The sequence below is a fragment of the Trachemys scripta genome, chromosome 8 (genome assembly GCF_013100865.1).
Source record: "Trachemys scripta elegans isolate TJP31775 chromosome 8, CAS_Tse_1.0, whole genome shotgun sequence".
NCBI classification, from domain to species: domain Eukaryota; kingdom Metazoa; phylum Chordata; order Testudines; family Emydidae; genus Trachemys; species Trachemys scripta.
In genome coordinates this window covers 89,774,512-89,786,964 of record NC_048305.1, presented here as the reverse complement: position 1 = coordinate 89,786,964, position 12,453 = coordinate 89,774,512, and the positions used below count along the sequence as shown (strand labels likewise).

At 42.5% G+C, this 12,453-nt stretch overlaps 1 protein-coding gene across 1 annotated transcript; it reads right to left on the bottom strand.

Annotated features, from left to right (window-relative positions):
• Positions 1-5,951: 5,951 nt before the first annotated feature.
• On the bottom strand, positions 5,952-7,909 carry INSL5 (insulin like 5). Its single transcript, XM_034780450.1, has 2 exons — positions 7,689-7,909; positions 5,952-6,262 (listed from the first exon to the last, which is right to left on the bottom strand). Exons 1-2 carry the CDS (start codon positions 7,864-7,866, stop codon positions 6,018-6,020), a joined length of 423 nt encoding a protein of 140 aa, XP_034636341.1. The 5' UTR covers positions 7,867-7,909; the 3' UTR covers positions 5,952-6,017.
• Between the last annotated feature and the right edge of the window lie 4,544 nt (positions 7,910-12,453).

Sequence of the window (12,453 nt, the reverse complement as noted above, 5' to 3'; positions counted from 1 at the left end):
CGAAAGCTGGAGGAAGGGACTTTCTTCCCGGACCAGAAAGTGACCATTGGGGATGTTGAAATGCCTATCGTGATCCTTGGGGACCCAGCCTACCCCTTAATGCCATGGCTCATGAAGCCATACACAGGCAGCCTGGACAGTAGTCAGGACCTGTTCAACTACAGGCTGAGCAAGTGCCGAATGGTGGTGGAATGTGCATTTGGACGTTTAAAAGCGCGCTGGCGCAGCTTACTGACTCGCTCAGACCTCAGCGAAAAGAATATCCCCATTGTTATTGCTGCTTGCTGTGCGCTCCACAATATCTGTGAGAGTAAGGGGGAGACCTTTATGGCGGGGTGGGAGGTTGAGGCAACTCGCCTGGCCGCTGATTACGCGCAGCCAGACACCAGGGCGGTTAGAGGAGCACAGCAGGGCGCGGTGCGCATCAGAGAAGCTTTGAAAACAAGTTTTGTGACTGGCCAGGCTACTGTGTGAAACTTCTGTTTGTTTCTCCTTGATGAACCCTCCAACCCCCCCCCCCCGACCCGGTTCACTCTACTTCCCTGTAAACCAACCACCCCACCCCACGCTCCCCTCCCCTCCCGCTTGCAGAGGCAATAAAGTCATTGTTTTTTCACATTCATGCATTCTTTATTAGTTCCTTACAGAGGTAGGGGGATAATTGCCAAGGTAGCTGGGATGGGTGGGGGAGGAGGGATGGAAAAGGACACACTGCATTTTAAAACTTTAACTCTTATTGAAGCCCAGCCTTCTGATGCTTGGGCGATCATCTGGGGTGGAGTGACTGGGTGGACGGAGGCCCCCCCACCGTGTTCTTGGGCGTCTGGGTGAGGAGGCTATGGAACTTGGGGAGGAGGGCTGTTGGTTACACAGGGGCTGTAGCAGCGGTCTCTGCTCCTGCTGCCTTTCCTGCAACTCAACCATACGCTCGAGCATATCACTTTGATGCTCCAGCAGATGGAGCATTGCCTCTTGCCATCTGTCTGCAAGCTGACGCCACCTATCGTCTTCAGCCCGCCACCTCTCCTCTCGTTCATGTTGGGCTTTTCTCATCTCCGACATTGACTGCCTCCACGCATTCTGCTGTGCTCTATCAGCCTGGGCGGACATCTGCAGCTCCGTGCACATCTCGTCCCTCGTCTTACGTTTTCTTTTTCTAATGTTCACGAGCCTCTGCGAAGGAGAAACATTTGCAGCTGGTGGAGGAGAAGGGAGAGGTGGTTAAAAAAGACACATTTTAGGGAACAATGGGTACACTCTTTCATTACAAGGTCACATATTTCGGCTTGCAGGCAGCCATCGTAGGCCACAGTGTTTTGGCTTTTTTAACCTTCTTAACATGCGGGAAAGGTTGCAAACAGCAGCGCATTTCCCATATCAAGGATGAATTGGGTTGTCCATTTAAAATGGGCTTTCAATGTAAAAGGAGGGGGCTGCGGTTTCCCGGTTAACATGCGGCACAAACACAAGTAAACCACCCCCCCCACACACACACACACACGATTCTCTGGGATGATCACTTCACCCCTCCCCCCCACCGCGTGGTTAACAGCGGGGAACATTTCTGGTCAGAATAGCAGGAACGGGCGCCTCTGAATGTCCCCCTTAATAAAATCACCCCATTTCAACCAGGAGAGCTTTCTGGAGATGTCCCTGGAGGATTTCCGCTCCATCCCCATACACGTTAACAGACTTGCTTGCTTTTTTTTTGTAATGTTTACAAATATTTACAAAGTTACACTCACCAGAGGTCTCCTGTGTGCCCTGAGGGTCTTGGGTGAGTTCGGGGGTTACTGGTTCCAGGTCCAGTGTCACAAACATATCCTGGCTGTTGGGGAAACCGGTTTCTCCGCTTCCTTGCTGCTGTGAGCTACCTACAGTACCTCCATCGTCATCTTCCTCGTTCCCCGAACCGTCTTCCCTGTGTGTTTCTCCAGTGAGAGAGTCATAGCACACGGTTGGGGTAGTGGTGGCTGCACCCCCTAGGATTGCATGCAGCTCCGCGTAGTAGCGGCAAGTTTGCGGCTCTGCCCCGGACCTTCCGTTTGCTTCTCTGGCTTTGTGGTAGGCTTGCCGTAGCTCCTTAATTTTCACGCGGCACTGCTGTGTGTCCCTGTTATGGCCTCGGTCCTTCATGGCCTTGGAGATCTTTTCTAATACTTTTCCATTTCTTTTACTGCTACGGAGTTCAGCTATCACTGCTTCATCTCCCCATATGGCGAGCAGATCTCGTACCTCCCGTTCGGTCCATGCTGGAGCTCTTTTGCGATCCTGGGAGGACTCCATGACGGTTACCTGTGCTGATGAGCTCTGCGTGGTCACCTGTGCTCTCCACGCTGGGCAAACAGGAAATGAAATTCAAACCTTCGCGGGTCTTTTCCTGTCTACCTGGTCAGTGCATCTGAGTTGAGAGCGCTGTCCAGAGCGGTCACAATGAAGCACTGTGGGATAGCTCCCGGAGGCCAATAACATCGAATTCCGTCCACACTACCCCAATTCCGACCCACAAAGGCCGGTTTTATCGCTAATCCCCTCGTCGGAGGTGGTGTAAAGAAACCGGTTTAAAGGGCCCTTTAAGTCGAAAGAAAGGGCCTCGTTGTGTGGACGTGTCCAGGCTTAATTCGGTTTAACGCTGCTAAAGTCGACCTAAACCCGTAGTGTAGACCAGGCCTAAGACTTCTGTAGAATAGTGGTTCTCAACCAGGTGTATGCATACCCGTGGGGGTGCACAGAGGTCTTTCAGGCGGTACTCAACTAATCTAGATCAATGTTTCACAACCTGAGGTGTGCAGCCCCCCGGGGGAAGGTCATTGGATGGGTTTAGGGGGATTGGCAGTGCCGGGCTGGCATTGGAGGGGGAAGGGGGGAAGCAGGGCATTCACCCGGGGCCCCTGCAAAGCTAAGTTACATGCTTCAGCCCCACAGACAAGGCTCACAAGTGAAAAACAGACTCAAGTATCACACTGAAATGTAAGTAAAATATTTATATTCCAATCAATTTATTTTATAATTTATATGGTGAAAATGAGAAAGTGAGCAATTTGTCAGTAATAGTGTGGCTGTGACACTTCTGTATTTTTATGTCTGATTTTGTAAGCAAGTAGTCTTTAAGTGAGGTGAAACTTGGGGATACGCAAGACAAATCAGACTCCTTAAAGGGGTACAGTAGTCTGGAAAGGTCGAGAACCATTGCTGTAGAAGATCTAAGGTCAGGACTAATTTTCTTACATATATGAATATGTAATCTTAGGCCAATTACTGTTAATACTGTAAAGCAGGGGTTCTCAAACTGAGGGTTGGGACCCCTCAGGGGGGTCACAAGGTTATTACATGGGGGGGTCGCAAGCTGTCAACCTCCACCCCAAACCCCGCTTGCTTCCAGCATTTATAATGGTGTTAAATATATTAAAAAGTGTGTTTTAATTTATTAGGGGGGTCTCACTCAGAGGCTTGCTGTGTGAAATGGGTCACCAGTAAAAAAAAGTTTGCGACCCACTGCTGTAAAGGAAAAATACCTAATATTTGATTATTATAAATGTATACTTGTACATCTCTTCTGCACCAGTATTGCAGCATTAGGTTTACTACTTAATCTTTAATACAAGTTTTTTATGTTCTGAACTTCTCCTTGGCGCCATCTGTTTAAAATGGGTCGTTCAATGTGTTTTGTTTTTGAAAACATTAGATAGAAAAGCAGACGAGGTTTAATAAACCCCACCTCATTTTTACCCTTTGCAGAACTTGTTCCAAGGGAAAGGCATTTGGCCTCAGTGGAGCCCTGCAATTTGGCTCAATTCCTCATTCTTTGCTCAGGAGAGTTTCGCTGCAAGAATAGCACAGATGTTACAGATCAAGGGCAGTGACTGAATCGAGCATTGTGCCATATTGTCACAATTTAACTTCAGGATTGTCTGCTTGACAACACTCCCCTGGTCCAACTACAATACAACTTAAAAACTGAAGTGTGGATGGGACCCCTCCTGGTTTCCTTATAACTGGGCAAAAGCTTTGAACAGTCCAAGGCTTTGGCCTGGTTATGGGGGTATGAGTAGGTACCATCCATGCTACATAATTTGGTTGTGTTACAACCAGGTCTTCTGACTGGGTAATATTTCTAGCACCAATGGTGCCTATCTAACTCCCCAGGCAAGCACTGTTTTTTCTTCTATATTGAGCCATCCTGAGAGCCTGGCTGGTCCAGGGCGTTAGAGCTGTCTGTACCATTATCTCCAATAGCCCAGTCGGAGCACAGAAGTTAAGGCTGCCCCCCACAGCTTATAAACTAGTTCTACTACCATGATCTTGAATCAAATTGCCCTCAAAGTAAAATTTCAACAGCACAATATTCTTAGGAGTCTGACTCTAATTTTCAAAAGCGACTTAGGCACTTTGAAGCCTATGTCTCTTTGAAAGTCAATGGGAATTGGGTTATGTCTACACTTTGAACAGTCCAAACAGCTGGGTCAACCTAACTTTTTAGTGTAGACCTGGCCATAGGTTCTGAAAATTAGATTCAGGGTCCTAAGCCACTTGAATACTTTTGAAAAACTTTATGCCAGATCTAATGATCTTCAGGGCAAACTGCCAGCCACATTTTGTTTATTCAAGGGATTTGAAAGTGGGAGAGACTTGGGAAGCTGGTGAATTGCTGGAGAGGGAGGGTAGTTCTAGCTTTTTGTTTGCTTGTCTTGCTGGTTTGGGTCATACTGGAGGATATAGCTGTTGTCTCATTGCAGTCAGGGTCGCCGAGAGCGGGTTCGGGCCCTGGTGAAAAAATATTTTTCGGGCCCCCCAGCCAGGGCGGACCGGCTAAATAGGGCCAACGAGGGGGGGGAAGCTGGACACGGAATTTTTTTGAGCCCCCCAGCAAGGGCGGACCGGCTAAACAGGGCCAACGAGGCGGGGGACGACACCGGGCCCCCTTCCAGACCGCCAGGCCTCAGTAATTTGTACCAGCTTCCTCCCCCTCTCTCGTTGACCCTGATTGCAGTGGAGGAGTTTTGATATGTATTTTTAAGTAATATCCAAAAAGCTTAGAGCTTTTGGATAAATGTCCTTTTTTTAGGTGCATAAAGGTTAAAAAAAAAAAAAAGGTATTTTGACTTTGGGATCTGTCTCTAGTTACAAGAGGAAATGTACCTCCTTGAGCTCGGAACTGTATCTTCAATCTCTCTGTAAGGGGGAAAATTTGACTTTGTACCCAGAATTGACCTTGTGTAGACTTTTATTTGGAGAATAAAAATATTGTGGGGGCAACAACAGCTCACAATAAGATACAAGTATAAGGGCTACAAACCCTTATGCACAGGGCAAAAGCCAGCTATGAATTGTTGGGGTTTCAAGGAAGAAACTTTGCTGATGGGCAGGTTATTCCATAATCATCCATTATGAGAATTCTAGCAACTTTCTCTGGAGTTTCTGGTACTGGCCATTGTTGGAGACTGAACACCGGACTAGATGGATCACTGGTCTGATCTGATATTGCAAGTCTGATGTTGAGCATGGGTGCTTGAATCAGTTTCATTCTGATACCCATATTGTAAAGGCATTATGGAAACTACATGTACTGCATTATTATGATTTTGATCTCTGAATGACACTATTAGCTATGTATACCCCCAGCTTTGTAATCCTGCTGGGAGTGTTCATAAATGAGAAAGCACAATGAGACACATACATAGTACATGGCACATTTTATTAAAATTTAGCCACAAAAACTGAAACTAGTACAATAATTGGACAGGGAAAAACATTTGCACATGTGGTTTGAAATTGAACTATTTAAAACATGTTAAATGCCTTGTACAAAGAGCTGAGCAATCATCACAAAAAGGCATTTCAAAGCTGCTTTGCATTATACTATTTAAAATTTAACCTTTAAGTCTCGGTGTGATGCAGAAGATAAAGCTAGAATTCAAGAAACACAATTGTAATAGTCTAGTTTCAGACAGTTACATGTTGTGATTATTTTAATGTATTAAAGCTATGGATATAATCCATCCAGCATCTGATACATTTTAGCACAGTGAACTTATATCTTTTTCGCTGCAGCCAATGCTGCAGCAGGATGTAGTAAGCAGCGAAACCACTTCCCGCCTTTCTTGTATAGACTTTTGCCTGGTGCCTCTTAAGTCTCTCTGAGACTGGGGTTTGTTGTTAAGGGTTTCTTCCCTCATGGGTTCTGGATTCTGAATGCCATATTCCAAGGGTTCTGTTGAATCACTGTTTTCACGTGGCAAATGCAGGTGACTTTCTCTGTCTTCTGCATAAAAATTAGAAACAAACTAAAATTAGAGGGCATAGACTCCTTAGTAAAGTGCAGACTTTCAGCTCTAACAGAAAAGATAAGGTAGCCTACACCAAAGAAACCAAAAGGTCAAAGGTATTCTCACCTCATTCTGGTTCATTGTGCATGTCTATTGTGGTCTGAATGATTAGGATTTACCTGATCCTTAACATTTATTTCACCAGAATTGCACTGAAACAGATGTCTAAGAATTAAAGAGCCTATTAATATCCCATTAAAGAATCTGTAATTCTTTTACAGCTTGTCTGTGCAGCTGTTTAAATGAGGACAACAAATCTGTTAGTGCAGTCGCTTTGACGGCTGAAACTAACTGTACATTTGTTTCGAAGTACTAACAGTGCCGCTTCATTCTGACCATTACATTTAAAATCAACATACTGTACTATGATATGGTACATTCCTTCCTAAAGTTCAAGTGCCATTGCTTTATGTATCAGATATGAATAGTTCCAAGATTTTCAAAAATGTATACCCTAGTATTGCAAATTGTTTCCTAGCTGTTTGTAATTCAGGTGCATTTTAAGGAATACTGTATTTTGAAGCTCTCAATACAATGTGGTGCGCTCTTTAAAAAAGAGAATAAGGATCATAAAGTACAGCAACATCCACTCCTTGCCTAATACAGAGTTAAGTGATTTCCCCATTTGGCTAGTTCTCTAAAATATTTTGCAGAAGTATTTCTAGCCAAACCTTTTTCTCTGCATGTAGCCATGAGTTTCAAGCTTTCACTAGTATAAGAGTTTCCATGAAAGTAGATGCTTGACTGGAAAATATAAAATACATACAAAGAATGGTTTCCTAAAACCAAACTCACTTATTTAATCCTTTATAATTAAGGTCCCCAATTTTGAGTACAAATCACTAGCAATGCGTATTACCCTGGTATGACTTTTAATGTATATTGCTGAATTTTCTGAAACTTCCCAGTAATTTGCAAATCAGTTTGTACTGTAAAACATCTTGTGGGAAAGCCATGCCTCTTGAAGACAAGGGCAAAACTTCCATTCACTTCAAAGGGGGCAGGATTTCCCCCCCTTGACATAAAAACTAGGGTTGAGCATTTCAAAACTAAGTGTTTAGCACACAATTGGCTTGAAAATCTCAACCTAGATCCTTTTTTATTTAAAAAAAAACAAAACAAACCTAAGCTAGGTAAGCTTCAGAGAAACATAGTGCATAGTTGTGCAATTTCACTTCCTTATCTGAAACAAAGCCCCCACAATACCGACTCAAGAAATACATTTTACAGAGATAAAAGAAACTAAGCATCCAATTGTGCCCTTAGAGGCATCCAGGTGACAGCACCCCCGTTGAATTCAGTTAGATTTGTGAATGCATACGAGGGAAGCAGTGAGCCCACTGCACATAACCCAACACTTACCGAATAGATCTTGTGGATCGTCAGTCAGATGCCTTCTCCATCGGGATCCCCCACATGTGAAGACGACAGCTCTTATGAATTCTCTCCCACAAAGCTTCATAAAATTCTCTTCACCTTTTACGTCAGAGACTGCTATCAGGAGAGAGATTAAAACCAAACCCTGGATTGCACCCTTCATTTTGCGGAAATGGCACCTGTTGGATCAGAATTCAGTGGGGAAGTAAGAGGGCCAGCAATGCCAAGATCTGAGGATTCTGCTGAATCCAGCCTATTTATATACAATGTCCATTGACTCTATAGGGCAAGGGCTCATTTTCATGAGGCTTTAATGTTTGTCAAGCATGTGAGTTAATCAGCTGTTTCTGGTAACATTTTAAGTGCTTTAGGATTTCCACTTGGATTCTGAGCAAACAATTATTAAAGGGTATATTTAGGTAGCACTATTGCTTAACAATGGAAGCATATCCAGTAGTGCAGCATATTTATAGAGCACTAGCTTAGCTCAACACTACTAATGAGTACTTTCTGCAAAAATGAATGGAAGTTTTATTGCATGTTTCACACATTTAACTGTGTATGTTGGTTTTGATTGTGGAAAAGCTCAGTCTACAACAGCCAGTTTCACAGCTGTGCTAATGATGACCATTTAAATAGAGATCTGGTCATTTCTGTTGTACTGAAAAGCTCAAGCTACAGAGTGATTTCACTTTTTTCAGTTCTTTAGTTCTCATTTATTTAATCATACGCCTATTCATCATTTTTGCTCTTGCTGGGTGTTCCTTCAGGTAATTTAGCAATTGTGTTTAAAAATATGGGCCAGATTTTCAAAGTTAGGTACCCAGGCCCATTTCATGTAATGAATTTATTCATGTGGATACTTTTTGTGCACCAGTAAATCAGGGATTTGCACATGCACATGGCAAAATAGGCACCTAATCTGCTTCTGCACACAAGGTATCTTTATGCAATCAATTAGATGGTGCACGTGTGTACATGTGCAGTTGTATGTGGCTAGTTTTGAAAATCTGACCCTGTAGATGTATGGTGTTAAAAGGAAATTTAAATTTAAAACAACAGGGAATATGGTGGAAAATGGATTATTTCCACATGCTCAAAACAAACTGCAAAATAAGTATAATTATTCTATCCATTCTTTTTAGAACATAAGAATGGCCCTACTGGGTCAAACCAAAGGTCCTGCTAGCCCAGTATCCTGTCTTCTGACAGTGGCCAATACCAGGTGTCCTAGAGGAAATGAACAGACAGGTTATCATCAAGTGATCCATCCCCTGTCGCTCATTCCCAGCTTCTGGCAAACAGAGGCTAGGGACACCATTCCTGCCCATCCTGGCTAATAGCCATTGATGGACCTATCCTCCATGAATTTATCTAGTTCTTTTTTGAACCCAGTTATGGTCTTGGCCTTCACAATATCCTCTGGCAAGGAGTTGCACAGGTTGACTGTGTGTTGTGTGAAGAAATAGTTCCTTTTATTTGTTTTAAACCTGCTGCCCATTAATTTAATTTGTTGACCCCTAGTTCTTGTGTTATGAGAAGTAGTAAACAACACTTCCTTATCTACTTTCTCTATACCACTCATGATTTTATAGACCTCAATTATATCTCCCCTTAGCCGTCTCTTTTCCAAGCTGAATAGTCCCAGTCGTATTAATCTCTCCTCATATGGAAGCCGCTCCATACCCTTAATCATTTTTGTTGACCATTTCTGAACCTTTTCCAATTCCAATATATCTTTTTTGAGTTGGGGTGACCACATCTGCACACAGTATTCAAGATGTGAGTGTACTATGGATTTATATAGAGGCAACATGATATTTTCTGTCCTATTATCTATCCCTTTCTTAATTATTCCCAGCATTCTGTTTGCTTTTTTGACTGCCACTGCACATTGAGTGGATGTTTTCAGAGAACTATCCACAATGACTCCAAGGTCTCTTTCTTGAGTAGTAACAGCTAATTTAGACCCCATCATTTTATATGTATAGTTGAGATAATGCTTTCCAATGTGCATTACTTTGCATTTATCAATATTAAATTTCATCTGCCATTTTGTTGCCCAGTCACCCAGTTTTGAGAGATCCTTTTGTAGCTCTTCGCAGTCTGCCTGGGTTTTAACTCTCTTTAGTAATTTTGTATCATCTGCAAATTTTGCCACCTCACTATTTACCCCTTTTTCCAGATCATTTATGAATATGTTGAATAGGACTGGTCCAAGAACCGGCCCTGTGGGGGACACCACTATTTACCTCTCTCCATTCTGAAAACTGACCATTTATACCTACCCTTTGTTTCCTATCTTTTAACCAGTTGCCAGTCCATGAGAGCACCTTCCCTCTTATCCCGTGGCAGCTTACTTTGCGTAAGAGCCTTTGGTGAGGGACCTTGTCAAAGGCTTTCTGAAAATCTGAAAAACACTGCATCTCCTTGGTCCACATGCTTGTTGACCCCTTCAAAGAATTCTAGTAGATTCGTGAGGCTTGATTTCCCTTTACTAAAACCATGTTGACTCTTCCTCAACAAATAACGTTCATCTATATGTTTGACAATATTGTTTTTTTATTATAGTTTCAATCAATTTGCCTGGTACTGAAGTCAGGCCTGTAATTACAGGCCTGTAATTGCCAGGATCATCTCTAGAGCCCTTTTTAAAAATCGCCGTCACATTAGCTGTTCTCCAGTCATCTAGTACAGAAGCTGATTTAAACAATAGGTTACAGACTACAAGACATCTTGCATCTGAAGAAGTGAGGTTCTTACCCACGAAAAGCTTATGCTCCCAATACTTCTGTTAGTCTCAAAGGTGCCACAGGACCCTCTGTTGCTTTTTACAGATTCAGTCTAACACGGCTACCCCTCTGATACTAGACTACAGTTAGTAGTTCTGCAATTTCACATTTGAGTTCCTTCAGAACTCTTGGGTGAATACCATCTGGTCCTGGTGACTTATTGCTGTTTAATTTATCAATTTGTTCCAAAACCACCTCTAATGACACCTCAAGCTGGGACAGTTCCTCAGATCTGTCACCTAAAAAGAATGGCTCGGGTTTGGGAATCTCCCTCACATCCTCAGCCGTGAAGACCGATGCAAAGATTTCATTTAGTTTCTCCGCAATGGCCTTATCGTCCTTGAGTGCTCCTTTAGCACCTCGATCGTCCAGTGGCCCCACTGGTTGTTTAGCAGGCTTCCTGCTTCTGATGTACTTAAAAAAAATTACTATTACTTTTTGAGTCTTTGGCTAACTGTTCCTCAAATTCTTTTTTAGCCTTCCTAATTGTATTTTTACACTTCATTTGCCAGTGCTTATGCTCCTTTCTATTTTCCTCACAAGGATTTAACTTCCACTTTTTAAAGGATGCCTTTTTGCCTCTCACTGCTTCTTTTACTTTGTTGTTTAGCCACGGTGGCTCTTTTTTGGTTCTCTTACTATGTTCTTTAATTTGGGGCATACATTTAAGTTGAGCCTCTATTATGGGGTCTTTAAAAAGTTTCCATGCAGCTTGCAGAGATTTCCCTTTTGGCGCTGTACCTTTTAATTTCTGTTTAACTATACTCCTCATTTTTGTGTAGTTCTCCCTGAAATTAAATGCTACAGTATTGGGCTGCTGTGGTGTTTTTCCTGCCACAGGGATATTAAATTTAATTATATTCTGGTCACTATTACAAAGCGGTCCAGCTATATTCACCTCTTGGACCAGATCCTGTGCTCCACTTAGGACTAAATCAAGAATTGCCTCTCCCCTTGTGGGTTCCAAGACCAGCTGCTCCAAGAAGCAGTCATTTAATGTGTCAAGGAATTTTATCTCTGCATCCTGTCCTGAGGTGACATGTACCCAATAAATATGGGGATAATTGAAATCCCCCATTATTATCATTGAGCATTTCACTGTCAGGTTGTCGGTAATATATCCCTACTGCTATATTCTTATTATTAGGGCATGGAATTTCTATCCATAGAGATTCTATGGTACAATTTGATTCATTTATGATTTTTACTTCATTTGATTCTACGCTTTCTTTCACATATAATTCCACTCCCCCACCAGCACGACCTGTTCTGTCCTTCAGATATATTTTGTACCCTGGTATTACTGTATCCCATTGATTATCCTCATTCCACCAAGTTTTTGTGATGCCTATTCTATCAATAGCCTCATTTAATACAAGGCACTCTAGTTCACCCAGTTTATTATTTAGACTTCTAGCATTGGTATATAAGCACTTTAAAAACTTGTCTCCTTTTAGCTGTCTGCCATTACACGATATAATTGAATGGGACTCTCTTTTTATTTGACTGTTTCTGATCAGACCCTGCCTGTATTTTATTTTGGTCACATCTGAAAAATGGGAATTTTTAAAAGAGCTCGATTGAGAAGCTTTATGACTGTGCTGCATAGACCCTATAAAGAGAGATTTAGAAATCTGTAAAAAGAAGAACAGACTAACACGGCTGCTACTTAGAAATCTGTGACACTGCTCTATGATCTAGCTGTATTATTTTGTTGGTATGGTATTGCTGTGTCTATAGGTTGCTAAAGCATTATTTTGCAATAACACATGCTTAAGGAAATTGCTATGGTTTGGACAATTGAGGTCAGAAATTCACTATTTCGAAACAAACTACATGAGCAACCTTGAAGATCTTTATCACTTCCTAGCATCAGAAGTGTTTCCCAGCACCATAACATTAAACTTTAATTGTTTTGTGCAGAGTGAGTTACTGCGTGTTATGGGTGTGATGGAAAG

What these genes read in the sequence shown, in the direction of transcription:
- INSL5 (XM_034780450.1), bottom strand. Translation starts at nt 7,866, where the DNA reads ATGAAGGGTGCAATCCAGGGTTTGGTTTTAATCTCTCTCCTGATAGCA. An exon ending in CGATCCACAAGATCTATTCG is followed by an intron (nt 6,263 to 7,688) that starts GTAAGTGTTGGG and finishes ATTTTTATGCAG; the next exon opens with AAGACAGAGAAAGTCACCTG.